General features: G+C 42.3%; 1 protein-coding gene across 4 annotated transcripts in view; it reads left to right on the forward strand.

Annotated features, from left to right (window-relative positions):
• Positions 1-1,851: 1,851 nt before the first annotated feature.
• LOC125462676 (membrane cofactor protein-like) overlaps positions 1,852-17,565 on the forward strand; it is a 75,427-nt gene continuing 59,713 nt past the window's right edge. For all 4 annotated transcript variants that reach the window (XM_059653389.1, XM_059653388.1, XM_059653391.1 and 1 more), the window contains exons 1-4: positions 1,852-2,094; positions 11,861-12,052; positions 12,567-12,663; positions 14,032-14,105. In XM_059653389.1, the coding sequence (XP_059509372.1) occupies positions 2,040-2,094; positions 11,861-12,052; positions 12,567-12,663; positions 14,032-14,105 (418 nt within the window). In that variant the 5' untranslated portion in view covers positions 1,852-2,039. The remainder of the gene's footprint in view (positions 2,095-11,860; positions 12,053-12,566; positions 12,664-14,031; positions 14,106-17,565) is intronic.

Here is a 17,565-nt window from a genome sequence, read left to right on the forward strand (position 1 = left end):
GTTATATTATACACTGGGTGCTTTTATACACAGTGATCTATCGTAAAATATTAATTCCTTGTTGTAGGAATGCTGGTGACCTTTCACAGGAAACTTAATGACATTTTGATACTGATGGCACGTAGGTGAGTGTGTGCAATCAGTATTTCCTACAGAGGCGGGAGCAGCAACTGCAAAAGTTACTGGGACCAACACTGAGAAATTAATAACCAGTAAGTGAAATCTCAAGATCTTTCTATGCTTAAATTGAGAAAAACTGATGAGCTAATGGGGACTAAAACTGGAAACTAACTAGGGGAATGGAGAGAGGCTATAATGAACAGAAGATGATCAGCCCAGCGAATTCTTCACCACCAATCATTATTTAGTAATCTAAAACTAAATTTGTAAATAGATATTTGAAACAAAACAATGTAAATAAAAAGATTTGGATGTAACACAGTTACTGTCAGAGCCAGCTTCAGGTCCTAGCCAAATATCCTTTTCCTGTACTTTAATTTTTAAAAATTCAATGAAATCTCTTATTTGAGGCTGGCCTGGCATGTGGCTACGAAATGTTGGTTTTCCGTTGACAGTGTTTTTTTCAGAAAAGTAACCAAAACCCTGAGCCCACTGTCCAGCTAACTCAGATTGATTCCAAATGGATGAAACATAATGAATTTAAAACTAGACACCTATTACTGGTATATTTGCAAAATATTTTTATTGTGTCGTGTTTGCATTTCAGTCCTTAAGACTATAAGAAATAGGAGCAGCTGTTCAGCACCTCAGGCCTGCTCCACCATTCAATAGGATCATGGCTGATTTAACGCTCCTCACATCCACTTTCCTGCTCTTTCTCCATAATCCCTACTCCACGGATCAAGAATCCACTTATCTCAGCCTCAAAAATACACAAGTATTTTGCCTCCAAACTCTTTATGAATAAAGTCAAGAATCAAATGACATCATCTCCAATGAAATATTTCCTCAAATAAGGGAATTGAAACTGCTTACAGTACTCCAGTTGTGGTCCCACCAGCACTTTCTACAGTTACAGTAGGACTTTTCTACTCTCATACTCTAACCCCTTTGAAATAAGGGCCAATATTCTATTTGCCTTCCAAATTACTTGCTGCATCTGTGCTGGCTTTCTAAAGTTTCACGCACAAGTATCTCCAAGTACCTTTTGTAATGCAGTTTTACTCAATTCGAGAAATATATTGTTCTTCTGTTCTCCCTTCCACAATGAACAACTTCATGTTACCACACTGTACTCCATTTGCCAGCTTTTTGCCCACATACATAACCTATGAATACCTCACCATGAACTGTTGATGAACCTCTCACAATCTGCCTTTTCCATCTATGTTTGCGTTGTCTGCAAATCTGGCTTCAGTACATTCAGTTTCTTCCTCCAAGTCACGAATATGTATTGTAAACACGTACAATCCTAGCAGTGATCCCTGCAGAACTCTACTGGTAACATGTCATCAACCTGGGGAAAACAAAATCCTTATCCCCACTCACTGTTTCTTGATTTTAACCAATTTTCTTTTCATCCAATATACAACCTTAAATACACTTACGACAACCTTTGTGAGGTACCAGTTGAACACTCTGGAAGTTCAAACACAACACTTTTTCTGTTCTACCTCTAGCCCTTAGGTTGCCTCGAAAAACACTCTAATGATTTAGTCAGACACAATTTCTCTTTAATGAAGCCACACTGACACTGCTTGATTTTAGATGATTATTATCCAACTCTTGGAAAAAGAAAACTGCAGTGCACTTCAAATGAATTGCCAGTGAAGGGAGGGCGTATTGTTTATTCTACGGAAGTTGCTCAGGATCTGTCGTAGTTCCGGCAGGTTGAAGCCGGAAACTGGCGTGGGTTTATTTAAAGCGGCATTCGGTGGTTGGGAATTGGCTGGAGAAGAAAAAGAAACAGGTTTGGAGCGTCACAGTTATCCGGAAAAAGATTTCTAGCGGTCTCGTCAGATTTCACAATCTTGCCCCGATTTTTTTTTAAAAAAGGCAAACGCGGACAGGATTGTGAAATGTTGGCGAGACTGATCCTTGCTGTCCTGGTAATCTGGGTCGCCCGGGTAACGGGTAAGTAACGCCCCGGCTCCTCGTGAGATAGTAAGAACCCGCCGATGCTGGAGTCGGAGATAAGACAGCGTGGAGCTGGGGGAACGCTTTCCTGCTCCTCTGCTGCCTGCCGTGTGTGGCCCCAGCTCCGCAGTTGTGTTAGCTCTGGCTCCTCGTTACTGCTTCAGGCCGCTCTTTCGACGTGAAAGTTGTTTTTTTTTAAGAACACGGCGTCGAAGGGGTAGTTTTAACGCGCATTTTAAAATAGTGAAGATAACAAAGTGTGGAGCTGGATGAACTCAGCAGGCCAAGCAGCATCTTAGCAGCACAAACCCGAAACGTCAGCTTTTGTACTCTTAGATGTTGCTTGACGTGCTGTGTCCATCCAGCTCCACATTTTGTTATGTCGGATTCTCCAGCATCTGCAGTTCCCGTTATCTCTTTTAACATAGCGAAATCCGGTCGTGACACAGTTGGGGGCGGGGGGTGGCGGCGGTGTGGGGATCACACGAACAGAAAGCGCAGCGATTAAAAAAAACGAGCAACTTATATCGGAAATCCGGAAAGGGGTGAAGTGGCCGAAGAAAGTGAATACATTTCCTTGGAGAGCAGACGGCAAATAGTTGGTGAAAATTGAGATTTTTAAGAGGACCGCGTTAGGGGTTACAGGCCTGCTGCGCCTCTAAAGGATTTGAAAACTAGGATGAATTTTAAAATCAACGTGCTGCTTGAGCAAGTCAGACTATTGAGTGCATCGACTCGGTGCAAATTAGATTAGTTTGAAGGACCTCAGGTTTATGGAATCTGGGAGGCTGGGCAAGAGAACAGATGTAATGGTGTCAGAGATAGTAAGAACTGCAGATGCTAGAATCTGAGATAACACGGTGTGGAGCTGGAAGGACGCAGCAGGCCAGGCAGCATCAGAGATCAGAACTGTTGACGTTTCGGTCCGCGAACCTTTTTAAGAAAACCTGGGCCCAGGAAGGGTCCCGACCCGAAACGTCACCTTTTCTGCTTCTCGATGCTGCGTCGCCTGCCGTGTTTCCCCAGCTCCACACTGTGTTGTACTGGCTTCAGAGCTTAATGTACGAAAGACACGATGAAGGTTTTGACAGCGGTCAGATGAGGCAGGGATGGTTTGTGGCAATATTACTTTGCCTGTCAGGATGCTACTGAGTCTACTCCTGACCAAGATTTACATTACATCGTTTCATGTTTTTGCTGTCAATTTGTATTTTAATTTTTTTTTGCAGCACCTTGAAACATTTGAAATGCTGAACAGAACTCCTAAATGGAAATTGCAGTTGATTTGAGATCTATTTTCCATCAATTAATCTATTACGTGCTGTCTGAAAATGTCGGTAGTTTGCTTATGATATTTTGCACGGGCTATCTAAGCATTGCATTTTCAACTGTGTAGCAAACTTGATCTGGAGCTTTGAAGATTTGTTTTTGGGCTGGACAGAACGGTAATATCGTGTGTGAGACTCATGAGTGAAAGATATTTGGTACTATGTAAGTCGCACTCCTGAAAAGCCAACTTAAATTATGCATAGAATATGTGAGGAATTCTAGAAATGCCACTAAAACAGAATAACAGATGAAAATTCGAATGGAATTGCTCCAATAATAGTCATACAGCGCAGAAGTAGACCCTTCTGTCCAAACTGAACATAATCCCAAACTAAAATAGTCTCACTTGTCTGCTCCTGGCCCATATCAGTCCAAACGATTCCTATTGCACGACCTATTCATGTCTTTTAAACGTTGTACTTGTTGAAGTTCATTTCACACTTGAACTACCCTCTCTTTCTTACTTTTAAAAAAAAATGCCCCTCAAGTCTTTTTTTAAAAATCTCTCACTTTTCACCTTAATATCCATGCTAGTCTTGAAATCCCCTGTCCAAGGGAAAAGAAAACTACCATTAATTCTATCCACACCTCTCATTATCTTTGAAACTTGTATCAGTGTCCCAGCCTTTCTTTTTAACTCAAACCTTTGATACCTAGCAACATTGTGGTAAATCTCTTCTGAAGTATGTAAGGGTGTTCAAGTTTTAATATGCAGTGTGGTGTTGCCATGAGTACAATTAGCTTTCAGTGTTAATGGTTAATTTTAAGATGTGCTTTGAGCAATGCATTAGTTTGTTTATAGGTTGTCTCTTTGTAATGGGCTTAAGATATTTGAAAGGGGTTATGTACAAGTTAGGAAACTACTGTTTTCTACCAGTGGGCCAGAGACCTTTTCCAAGTCCCATTTGTTCCAGATATGTGTCATAACACTGAGCTATTCGTTTGGGAAAAAATCTAAATATGGGGTATTGACAACTTGATCTTAAAAGTTTGCAGCTGGTACAGAAAAAGTCATGATTGACAGGAAGAAAACTGCAAGCAAAAGGACTGGTAAAGTTGACAGAAAATGGAATTGACCTGGTAAAATGAGATGATGTATTTGGGGAAAATCGTGCAAACAAGGGAATACTCGCCCCACAGCTCAGGTTGTCTTACTGCTTTATTGAGAACAGAAAGGCCCTGGAATGCAGAGCAGTAGATCCCTGGAGCTTGCAGGCGAGCTAGACGACTGATTTTAGATGATGCAAGGGAGACTTTCTTAAGGTCACAATTGGAGTAGTTTATGCAGTTCTGGTGAACAGACTATAAGAAGATAGGATTGTGCTGAATTTTCTGCAGAGGAGATTCACTGGGATGCTGGCGAGTTTGGAGTAGCTTAACTTCAAAGAATAGCTGGAAAGGCTCTGACTCCTTCTACAGTGGGGAAGGCTAAGGGAGAATCTGAGTACAAGGTTAAGGGGAATGCATAGGATGGATTGGAAGTAGCTGTGACCCTTAGTTGAAGAATCAATATCCAGGGTGCAGTTTTAAGGTGAAGGGCGGAGGGTCCAGTAGGGATTTAAAGAAGAATAGTTTGACCCAGGTGGCAGTGGGAATGCAGTGACAGTGCGGTGGAGATAGAAACCTCTTGACTTCCTTAATTTGGGGGTAAAAAGCAATGGATGAGCACTTGAAATATCATAACATTCAGGACTGTGGGACAAGTGCTGGAAAGTGGCATTAGTGTAGAAAGATCAGTGTAGACTCAATGGGCTGAAGGGTCTCTTCTGTGCTGTGTCTGACTCTAGACTTAAAAACAAGTTGCTGGAGAAACTGAGCAGGAATGTCTGCAGCCTTGGAGAGAGAAAGTTGATGTTTAGAGTCGGATGTGACTCTTCAGAATCTCATTGTTTCAGATTCCCAAAATTGCAGAATTTAACTTTGTGCAACCGCTGGGAGGATTTTCCCACAGGACCCCTGTTGGGTTATGCCATCTTTCACTCTGTGAATACGGTGCAAGAAGCAGCTCTACAACTTTGGAGTTCTTTATTTAGTTATAAGTAGCTGAGGATCTAGGTCATGGGTCGAGAAGTAACATTGGCCACCCAAGCTCTTGTAGCAGTACCTGCTCAGTGGTGCAAGTTAGGATCCTGTCAGGGTCATTGGCTCCAAGGGCCCATTATAGCCTTAGTTCAAACCTGGATGTGATAACCACGCCATGCAGATCTGCAGTGTGGTTGGTGAGCTTGTTGGGTGTTTGATCTACGCTTCTTCCCTTTATTGTTTCAATTTAGAAATAACAGGAGGAAGAAAACCTTCAGTGTAAACAAGACCAATGTTTAAGTTTATTCCCTAACTATTGCTGAAAGTGGAGTAGAAACATGATAACTTAAATAATAGATGCAAAGATTCTGCATAAAAATACTTATGCCTTTCTAAGATTCTTCTGCCTCTACAGGCGTGTTAATCGCTTTCAATTGTTCTTTGAGGTGAAGAACTTCAAAGCAAAGTGAGAAATTAGCTACAGGAGTTCCTGTGATTTACTTGCTGCAGTTTTCTTATACAGGTGGACTCCGTAGAACAAATTATAGGACAGAGTGATGGTTCCTTTTATTTCAATTCTCATTCTTTTAAAATGAAGAAGGTTCTAACCATCTGCCATTGACATTCCATCAGAGTGCCATCATGGAATCCCACTCCAAATGTTCAGCCAACCTATATTTGGCTGCAAGAGCGATCAGAATTCTGCAATGACTCGGTCGTCGTCATCGTCTTCTGACTGCAAAGTTTGTCCACTGTCTGCAGGTTAGGCAATGTGATGCGATGCTATCCTTGCTTGGATAACTTCAGCTCCAACCAGCACTGAGTGGAACCGCGTCTTGGGCCAAAATACTTGCTTGATTGTCACTCTCATGACCTTCTTTAAAGTTTCGCTGTTTGAATTAGAGGTACATGGCAGCGATGTGCAACATCTACAAGATTCACCACATCAATTCTTTTCCATTCAGTCCATACCTGTGACTTTTACCAAGTGGTAGGACAAGGAGTGGAGTTGTATGGGAACATGACCAGCTGCAAGCTCCCCTCCAAATATGTACTGACCTCAGTTCAAATTAAGTTGCTGCCACTTTCCTCCAAGTCCTGGAATCTCCTCTCTAAGTGCACTGCAGGCATACCTACACCAGATGCAGTTCAAGCTTTTAAAAAGCAGGTCATAGTAGTCTTCAAGATAATGGCAATGTGGCCTGGAAAAGTAATGCTGACCTTGCCATTAGCTCTCTTTCCATAGACTAATAAAGAAAGGGACCATGTTGTGTTTGTGGCTACAGCAGCAGCTCACCACCACCTTCTCATGGATAGGAAGTTCTGGCCCATTTCCTCTAAATGCACACAAAGAAAGTATGCTCTGCATTTCTTTTCAGAAGCTATAGGCAAAGTTTCTTTTTGAGTACAAACATTCCATTGATTTCCAATGAGCAAAATTTTAGTCTGTTTGACATCAGGCCTTTACTTGGAGCAAAGGAAGCCTTTCTTGGGACCAGTCTTGGAATAGGTATATGCTGGGAAGGAATGGTTGAGTTTGAACAAGATTGGCCTCAACTAAATCTGGAGGGTGAAAAATATATAAAGGTGGACCAAGCAGTAGGTGTTGGATTGCTCTGTGAACAGAAGCAGTATGAAATCTGCATATTAAGGAAGACCCCAGGGTATGAAAACTTTTTTTATGATGTATGCATGTGAATGTCCAGGGTATAGTAGACACTGTTAGTGAGCTTAATGAAATATAGCCATCTTGGAATGTGGTATACTGACAATGTTGGAAATGCTGCTTTAAAATTGAGGATCGATTCCCTAATATTATCATGTGATGAGAAAAGCTAGGGAAAGTGAAAAATGAGATGGGGTGGTCGTGTCAATTAAGACATTGCACTTGTCCATTCTGTTTTGAACACTACAATATATTTGGCTCGAGGTGAGTTTGAAGCAAAGATGATGCCGCCTGAATAATAAAGGAGCGGTGTGGAGGAAATCTGATATTTTCCGTACTCTGGACTGGTTTATGTAGGGGCCATATTGCCCCAGTTGATAAGTTGCAATTCAGATTCCTGGGAAAGGTGGCTAAGACTGCGATACCAGACTTTTAAGAAATGAGAGCTTGGATTGCAGGGGAAACTGAGCTGATTTGCAATGAGAATTCCTAGAATCCTTAAAAGATGAGATTTTAATAGGAGACCAGTATGACAGACTGAGGAGAATGCATTTAAAGGGCACTGGGAAAAGTCAGGTGATGGCTGGATGTAGCAGCAGCGAGGCTGAAGTAAAGTCACTGCCATGGCTTTACCTTTTAGACACTATTTATTAAATCAGAACTGCATGCATTGTTTTTGTGTGTTTCTGATCTCCTTGCTTAGTGAGAGTCATTTTACAGTAATAATGCTGTGGTGTTTAATTGTTGAAACACAAAATGTACCTCTATGAAACCAGCATTTGCTCTGATTTCCTGAGTAACCTTTACAGTCTTTGAATGCCTGCAGTCTCTCTCACTGATCTAAAATCTGCTTTGCAAGTGCAAGAAGGTAAATAGGTTTGTACTACCACTTGGCTGGGTGAATTGAATTTGAGGCTGTTCATCCTGGTCCCAAGGTTCCTGCTTTTTTTGCTGATTGTTGTCTCCTGAATGTGAGAGGCCTCTGATTTGAGTGGCCTGTTTCAAACACTTACCTGGATCGTTCCCAAGTACAGTGGATTAGTATCTCTTTGTAACAACTGTTTGAGGTAAGAATGCAATTAATGCTAGGAAAGCAAAGAAATGCAGAAGCTAGAGTCAGTCAGCACTCTGGAGCAAGTCTAACACAGCAGGCTAGGCAGCATCGGAGGAGCAGCAAAGTTGATGTTTTGGGTCAGAATGCTTCCTGAGAAATGCGACGGGGAAGGGAACTCGGAAATAAATAGGGAAGAACTGGGGAAGGTTAGATGAGATGGTTTATGGTGGAAATTGGCCAGTGGAATGAGTGGGGCAGATAGCTGGGAGAGAAGATGGACAAGTAGTGTCAAGTCAAGGAGATGAATGAGAGGGAGAGTTGGATATACGATGCAGTTGGGGTGCGGAGATTTTAAAACTGGTGAATTCCATGTTTAGGTCTTTGGGTTGTAGGCTCCCACGGTGAAATTCAGTCAGTCAGTGTAGTGGAGGGAAAGGTATGGAATAGGGCCAGTGTAACATCAGAATAGGGGCTGTTCCAAGTATCCAGTGAAGAGGCAGGCATGGCTTGGGCCCTTGTGAGTACCCATGGCCACCCCCTTAGTGTGTAGTGGGTGGGAGGCATTACAGGAGGAGTTATTCAGGGGGAGGACAAGTTCTGTTTAGCAGAAATATGAGGTGTAGCTCCTCCAGTTTTGTGTGGTGTCATTGTGACACTGGAGGAGGCCCAGCATGTCATGAAAGGAGGGGGAGTTAAAATAGTTGGTGTCCCCTAGCCGACTCACTGCCTGCTCATGCCCCACTGAACTCCCCTCTACTTACCTTGACTGTCTTTGTCTTTTTCCACCTGGTCCAGGAACTCCTCAACCACATCTGGAACACCACCCACACCCTACACACCTCCAAGACTTCCAATTCCCTGACCTCCAGAAACTCCTCTTCATTGTGGATATCCAATCCCTGTACACTTGTATCCTCCACGCAGATGACCTGAAAGCCCTCTGCTTCTTCCTGTCCTGCATGCCCAACCAGTTCCCCCTCCGTCAACGCCCTCATCTGTGATACAGAACTTGTCCTCCCCCTGAATAACTTCTCCTGTAATTTCTCCCACCTACTACAGACTAAGGGGGTGGCCACAGGTACTCTCACGTGTCCAATTCATGCCTGCCTCCTCATTGGATACTTGGAACCGGCCCTATTCTGATGTTACACTGCCTCTATTCCCTACTTTTTCCTCCACTACATTGACTGACTGTGTTGGCGCTGCCTCTTGCTCCCATGAGGATCTCTAACTGTGAGTCAAGTTTAGTGACACCATTCACCTCAACTTCAAATTCACCTGGACCACCTCCGATAGTTCCTTTTCCTTCTTGGATCTCTGTCTCCATCTCTGCTGATGGCTTCAAAAGTGACGCCTATTTCAAGCCCACTGACCCTCACAGCTGCCCAAATGACACCACGTCTCACCCACTCTCCTACATGAATGTGATTCCCTATTCCCGATTGCTCTGTCTCTGCCATGTCTGCTCCCAAAATTGAGCATTCCATTCATGGATATCCCAGATGCCCTCCTATTTCAAGGACCACAACTGTGCTCCCCCCCCCCCCCCCCCCCCCCCCCCCCGCCACTCCCCCTCCTCCAACCACCACCACCAAAACCTGGCTGTTCAAAAGTACCCTCAACCACATCTCTTGCATTTCTCACACTTCTGCCCTCAAACTCCCAACAAAAATAAAGTCAGAATCCACCTTGTCCTTTCATATATCACCCCAGCAACCTCGGCATCCAGCATATCACTCTCTACCACTTGCGCCACCTCCAATCAAACCCCACGACCAAAGAGAGATTTCCTTCCCCACCTCTATCTGCCTTTTGTAGGGACCACTGAGCCCATAACTCTCTCATCTGCACCACTCCCTACTAACCTCCCCACCCCGGCAGCTTTCCTGCAACAGCAGGAAGTGCTACACTTGCCCCTGCTCCTAACCCACCTCATCTCCATCCAAGACCCAAAGCAAACCATTCATGTCGACAGGAGTTCACTTGTACGTCTGCCAAATTGGTCTACTTCATCTACTGCTCCCGATGTGGCCTCCTACATCGGCGAGACCAAGTGTAGTCTCAGACTGTTTCGTAGAGGATCTGTGTTCTTTACGTGACAAACGACAACTCCTTTCAGTCGTCAACCATTTTAACTCCGTCCTACGTCCCAGGTAATATGTCTATCCTAGGTCGCCTCCCGTGCCACACTGACATCACATGCAAACTGGCGGAATAACCCCTCATTCTGCTTCAGGAGCCTACAGCCCAATGATGTAAAGATGGAATTCCATTTTAAGATCTCCCCACCCCCAGCCTCATCCCACGTCCAACCCTCCCTCTTATCCCCGCCTCTGTTCCTTCCACCTCGTCAACCCATCCCCACCACTCTCTACCTGCACTCGCCTGTCGCCGTTGCATCTAGGTTGTCCAGCCCCAACCGCGCTCCCTCTTTTCGCGCTCCCTCACCTAACTGCCCACCTCCCCCAAATTTCTGAAGAAGGGTCCTGGCCTGAGACGCCAACTTTCCTGCTTGTCTGCTGCCTGGCCTGCTGTGCTCCACAAAGCTGCACACTGTGTTGTCAATGTAATTAGCATATTTCAGTTACACCATGTTAATTGAGTCTCTGTCCTGGAAGGGACAGTGTTGGATCTTGTAATTTCTCCGTTGACTGAGCCGTTCCTAGGACCCCAGCTGTCTCAGAATGGTTTTATTGAACCTTGGGTCTATTGTTCCACCAGAAACTTTGCGGTATCGGCGATTTGAATCTGTGTTAATGAGGCATTGCAGGTGAACAGATTGCATGGTAGGTGAACGGAAAGCTGGAAGAACGTAGGAAGCCAGGCAGCATCTGGAGGCACGGAGCAGTCAACGTTTTGGGTATTAGCCACCTTTAGGCCATTGAGTTTCCGTCTGGCATGATCCAATTCCCAGCATCCTGTTCAATTGGCCCATGTTGCATCGAGCGCCCAAAAAGAATCATCCCATTCAAAAGGGACATTCCACTAACCACAGGATGTTTGTGAGTAGTTAACTTGAGGTACCTAGTGAGTTCCCACCATCAAGACTGTTGTATTTCAAGTATAGGAGGTTCAATGGTGTAACGTTGAAGAATACCGTGTTGTGGAATGTGGATGGAGTAAATTTGCTATCAGCCAGGAATCTGTGATGAAATCCCACTTAAATTGAATTGAATTGAACCAAACCCGAAGCTGAGCCTTCTTTCCAATTTAGTGTCACACGTGCACAGGGAGGTACCAATAAATCTGCAAGGTCTATCTCTTTGTGCCATCTTAAGTTTATCACTTCTATTGAATGCAGTTTGTTCATCATTGTTAAATATTTTTAATTTTGGTTTCATTGCTGAAGTGAAGAATTTTTGTTTTGGAAAGCTTGTTCATTGGATTCTTCCATTGATGTTGCATGGTTATGTTATTTGGTCATCATTTGGATCATAATGCATTTTGTATATCTGATGTAGAGGAACAGAATTTTAGTGGCTAAAATACTGTGAATAAGGAAGGGCCAAGCTGAAGCAGAAACTGATTTGAAATGGATTTGGAAATCCAAAACTTGAAAGCACCGAAACTGACAAAATTAGAGCTAGATTCAAGTGAGGGTAGGGGCAACAAAAATCTGCTTTGAGAGATGATTCCAGATTTAAACTGTTAATTGATGTCTCATGATTTAAAGAGTCTTTGTTTTTCTTCAGGTGACTGTGTCAAGCCTCCGCAACTGGATAATGGTGCTCTATCTGACCAAGACCTTCTTCGGACCTCATTTCCTGTCAAAACCAGCGTCACTTACAAATGTCTCCCAGGTTATACGTTTGCGGAAGGATCTTCAAGATCCATTACTTGTCGGGCAGATTCGACCTGGTCTCCATTACGGGCCAGATGTGAACGTACGTAATCAGAATAATTTCTTTTTTTTTCACTCCCTATTTTATTTTGCTGTCCATTCCTGTGCTATCCAGGAAGAAGTCTTTGACAGGAATGGTATTCCAAGAATGCAGACTTTTCATTCTGATTCATTTTCAAATGTCATCCAAATCTGTTGGGATGAATGCTTAACTACTGGTTATTCTTCTGTTTTGAGTAACAAGTCGTCTGTCTAAAGGAATTGCACTCCTAGGGTTAACCTAGCGATGCATCGCGCCACTTGTAATAGTTGCTAAAATACCCACGTAGCAGTAATGTTTTTGTAAAAATGGCTGAAGCACAGCCCTATATTTGGGAGTTTTCAACCTTGTTTTCTTTCACCGTTATGACAAAGCAAATATAAACTTGATAATTAGGGCTGCACCCTAGTCTGGAAAAGTGCGCATCATCTTTTTTGAAATTTGCAAAGGAAAGCTCTATTGGAAATTTGTGTAATCTCTACATTTATATGTCTTTTTTTCTTTCCCTTCTCTGTAGCAAGAAACTGTGGTAATCCAGGAGAGATTCTGAATGGGTATTACGAGGCAGATGCTACCACTTTTGGGAATAAAGTTGTGTTTTATTGTGACAATGGGTAAGTATTCGGTATACAGATGCTTCCAAGAAGTTTATTTGTTTTTTTTTTGGTGACAACTTGTTTTCCTTTTAAGTCCTTAAATTTTGTTAAAGCATTTTGTTGCTGATACTACATGCAATTTGTCAGCAGTCTGAGGAGGTGGCAACTAGCTCTTTGAAGCTAATTTTTAAAACTTTTCTTATTGTGGGGAGTATTGGACCAAAGAATTCATGGATGAATGTCAGTTTATACTACTCCAAGGGTATAATTCCTGTTGTCTGACCAAGATCAATGGATGTTGCTAATTTGGTCCAAAACCCACGATAATTCCAGGTGATGTTGTCTTTTCTTTTTCCGTTCCCCTCTCTCTCATGACTGCTGTTGCTCATCTGAATTGGGCTTCAAATTCAGTGGCTAACCCTGAGCAGCTTTGTGGATTTCTTATCTCAAAAACATTGGTTGCCTACTAGGTGCTGAATTCCGGCTTCTTCCAGCTGTGAACTTATGGATTTGTCATATTAAGGGATTCGGGCTGTATTCAGTGAAGAGAAAGCATTTAATTTGGAGTTGATCACGAGTTCCATGATCAGTTTTTCAAACTGCTGCTTTTATACCAAGCCAGCACCATGCACAGATTATATCAATATCTATGGGAGTTGTAGCGTTGAGGTAATAGTGCTGTCCTACTGCCCCCAATCTGGATTGATGCTCTGGAGATGAGTTTCAGTTCCTCTCTGGCAACTGGGTAACTTCAACTTTAATTCATTAAATAAATCTGAAATTAAACACTAATAAAATGGAATGTTTAGATTTGCCAGTCAAACATTACTGCAAAAAGATAGGTTACGATCTTAAGTAGTTTTATTGATAAGGAACTGTTTATACTGATAAACAAAATAAATGAACTGAAACAGCATGTGACTGGTGAGAGTAGCTTTACCAGTTCTTAAGGATGGGAATGGGTTCTGTAGCTGGAGATGGCAATATCTTGTCTGTTCTGTTCAGTGCTCTCTAATCATCCTGAGATCTCAGAAAGCTGTTTTCTCATTTTCTTCTGCCAGAGGAAAACTGCCCAATTCCACACCAAGCATAAGACCATAGGAAATCGGAATAGGACTAGGCTCCTGGTACATGGATCTATGAAAAGTGACAACAACTAGAAGTGCTGCTTCTCTGCTTCTGTCCTTGTATAGCAATAATGAACTCTTCTGATGTTTTAATTGTTCATCTTGTGACATAATACAATAAATGAGCATAAGGGCAAAGTGCTGTAATTTATTTTAGTAATTAGTACTTGATATTCTTAATCCTCATCCCTGAATGCTTTGCTTTATCACTCACATTTGTATAGTGCGTGATGTGTGATTTCCGTTTTCACTCTTTCAGTTACCAGATTGTTGGTAGAAACTACCGCGTGTGTGAGGCTAGCGGGTGGTCTGGCCAGGTCCCAACATGTGAAAGTAAGTGACAATTCTGTGTTTTAAGTTTGTCTTGTTTTGATGTCAAAATCTACTAATAAAGTAGATTGAGGGAAAACGTGCTCCTACAATGCAGCAATAAATGTACTGAATTATTCTTCAGCTGGATAGGACTTTATATACACTGAAATTTTTTTCAGTACAATGAAGCAGCAACCGAAGTCCAATGAAATCCTCGCACCTCCTAACTTGACTACTTGAGCAATGAGAACGGCCACGAATAGGAAGGCTCGACACTTGAGCGTGTTGAAAGCTGACCACCTTTTGATTAATTCAAAGCATCTGAATTTGCCCTTTGGGGAAGAATCCTCTAAGAAAGCTGCAGATAGCCTGTGAAGATTGTATGCACGAATTTAATGAAATTCCTAGCTTCTCTGTCCACCTTCTTTCAGGTTATTTAATTGTGAATCTGTTCAGTGACTGACTTTCATGGTAAGCAATAAGAAAAATAACGTTGGCCAATCAAACCAGGTTTCATTCTGGAATCTGTCACCCACCATTACTTACAGTTGGGGTGATAACAAATCTCATGCTATTCCTGTCAGGTGTTCTTTTCAAAAAAAAAAATCCAGAAGTGCTGTTAATCACAACAAAAAGTGTTTTTCTTTTCCTCCCCGTTACTAAATCATCATTTTCATATGTTCAGCACCACCACTAAATCGCCACTGTATCCAGTTGAATAATTCAGATGCCGACCACTTTGGAGGTCACGGCAAACCATCAGAGATGAGGGTGAGGTAGGGGAAGGAAGATAAATCAAATTGGAGTTTGGAAGACAAGATAAACCACTGTACCCCGTCATTGGACGCTGCATGCTTCCTCTCCAAGGACCTCTGGCCCAGAGTCAGTCAACTTTTGCGTTGAGATATCTGGATCATTGGCATGTCCTCCACGTCTTCAGGAACTTGTTGAAGAAAGATGGGCTTCACGTAAACTTGAGGGGCACCTAAATGCTTGCAGAGAGGTTTGCTAGTACCATTTGTGAGGGTTTAAATTTGTGTGAAGGGTGTTGGGAACCAGAATAGTAGGTCAGAATATGCAGTGATTGAGACAAAGGTAGTGTTAAGTTAAGTAAGCTTAATAGTAAACATAGGCTGGGCCAGGTGAATGAATACTGAGACTGGCAGAATGAGATGCACTTACTTCAATGAAAAGAGCCCAACAAGTAAAGCAGATGAGCCAAGAGCCTGCATTAATACATGGAACTATGATGCTGTAACCATGAGAGAAGAGGCCTGGGAAACTGAAATATGACAAGGCCCTTGAACAATATACAAGAAGTGAGAAAGAACATAAACAAGAAATTAGGAGGGCTAAAGGTTGTCATGAAATGTACTTGTTAGTAGGTCCGTTCAAGCATAAAGAAGGGAACTTACATTGGAGCTAGAGGAAATGAATGAGGTCTTTGACAAGTACTTTGCATCAGAAGATGTGAAGGAGAAGGACATGGGTGATGGCCGGTTTAGGGAGGGGCATGTTATTCTACGACATATCAATATTGCAAAGGAAGAGGTAATGGTGTCTTGAAAAACAAACCATTGATCAGTCTATCCTTAAATCCACCCAGAACCTGATGGGATCTATTCCAGGATATTGTGGGAGGAAAGGGAGGAGATTGCTGGAGTTTTGACAAAGATCTTTCAATCCTCTTTAGAGAACAACCAATATTGTTCTTTTGTTTAAGAAGGGTAACAGGGATAATCCAGGAAATTATAGACTGGAGAGCCTTGCATCAGTGATTGATTGGGAAATTATTGGAGAACATTCTTAAGCACAGGATTTACTTGCATTTGGAAAAGAACGTGTTTTGTAGGGATAGTCAGCATGGCTTTGTGCAGGGAGGTGTCGTTTTCAATTTCGTTGAGTTTTTTTGAAGAAGTGATAAAGTTGATTGAGGCTACAGCAGTGAATGTTGTCTGCATAGACTGTACTAAAGCATTTGACAAGGTGCCTCATGGTCGGCTGGTCCACAGCAGTAAGTCACATGATATTCCTGCTGGGTTAGTAAGTTGGATACAAAATTGGCTTGGTCATGTAAGACCATGGGTAGTTGTGGAGGGGTGATTGCCAGACTGGAGGCCTGTGGTCAGTGGTGTATTTGCAAGGATCAGTGCTTGGGCCTCTGTTTATAATTTATACCGATGATTTGGTGAAAAATGTCAGCGGTCTGATTAGTAAGTATGCAGATGACGTGAAAATTTGTATTGTGGATATTGTGGGATTTTATCAAATGATGCAGTAGGATATGGATAAGTTGGTCGGTTGAGTGGAGAAGTGACAGGTGGAGTTGAACGCAGACAAGTATGAGGTGATGCATTTTAGGAAGCCAAATGCAAGACGAATGTATACAGTAAGTGGCGGCATCCTTAGGAATATTGAAATACAAAGAGATCTTGGGGTGCAAATCGTAGCTCCCTCAAAGTGGCAAGCAAGTGGGACAGGTGCTAAAGAAGGCATATGGCATGCTTACCTTCATCAGTTCATGCATTTGAGTATAAGAGCTTGTTAGTTATGTTGCAGCTGTACAAAACTTCAGTTAGATTCCATTTGGAGAATGGTGTACAGTTCTGGTAACCAGATAGGAAGGATGTGCAGGGTTTGGCAATGGTGCAGAAGATTTTTACACTCCCTGGATTGGAGTGTATGAGCTCGAAGAGTTTGGAAAAACTTCGATTGTTTTTACGAGAGCATTGGAGGCTGACGAGCCACCTGTTAGTGTCTAAAATTGAGGCGTGGATAGAGTGGATTGACAGTCTTTTGCCCAGGGTGGAAATGCCAAATGTTAGGGGGCATAGCTTTAAATTGAGAAAGGGGACATTTAAAAGGAGATGTATGAGGCAGTTTATTTTTTAAGGCAGACTGTATGTAAAAAAAGATTGCTTTTCTGTGATGTCTGTATCTTCTTTTGACTAGAACATTTTTGTTTACAGCTTTGGCAGACAAATTATAGTCTTTATCAACATGTGTTTTCATGATATCCATTCACTCATTAATAATAGTGAATCTTCAATATCTATTTCGTGGCTGGCTGTATATTTATTTCAGAATTGGAGTTGGTGGTAGAAGTCACATGTTAGTTAAAATGTTGTCCTCTCTCATCTTGTTTTATTCTATATAAAATGAAATGTGACTGCCCAGACTTGATTTGTAGCACAATAGTATTGAGTTCCCAGTCATTAGCAATAGAATCAGATAGCTTCCTCAGTGTTAGAGATTAAAATATTGGCAAAGTCAAAATATTACAGCAGCGATTTCTCTCAAGAAAATCAAAAAAAATGTTGACCGCTTTCAGATAAGGCACATTTTGGCAGGTATTTTTACATTAATTAGAACATTGTGTGGGAAGAAATAATGCTGACACTTCAGGTCGATGAGCATTATCAAATGTTTCCCTGTTAAGTATTGTGTACTTTATTGACTTGTTCGTATCATTGGGTGAAAA

Source organism: Stegostoma tigrinum, chromosome 21 (genome assembly GCF_030684315.1).
Source record: "Stegostoma tigrinum isolate sSteTig4 chromosome 21, sSteTig4.hap1, whole genome shotgun sequence".
Classification (NCBI taxonomy): Eukaryota; Metazoa; Chordata; class Chondrichthyes; order Orectolobiformes; family Stegostomatidae; genus Stegostoma; species Stegostoma tigrinum.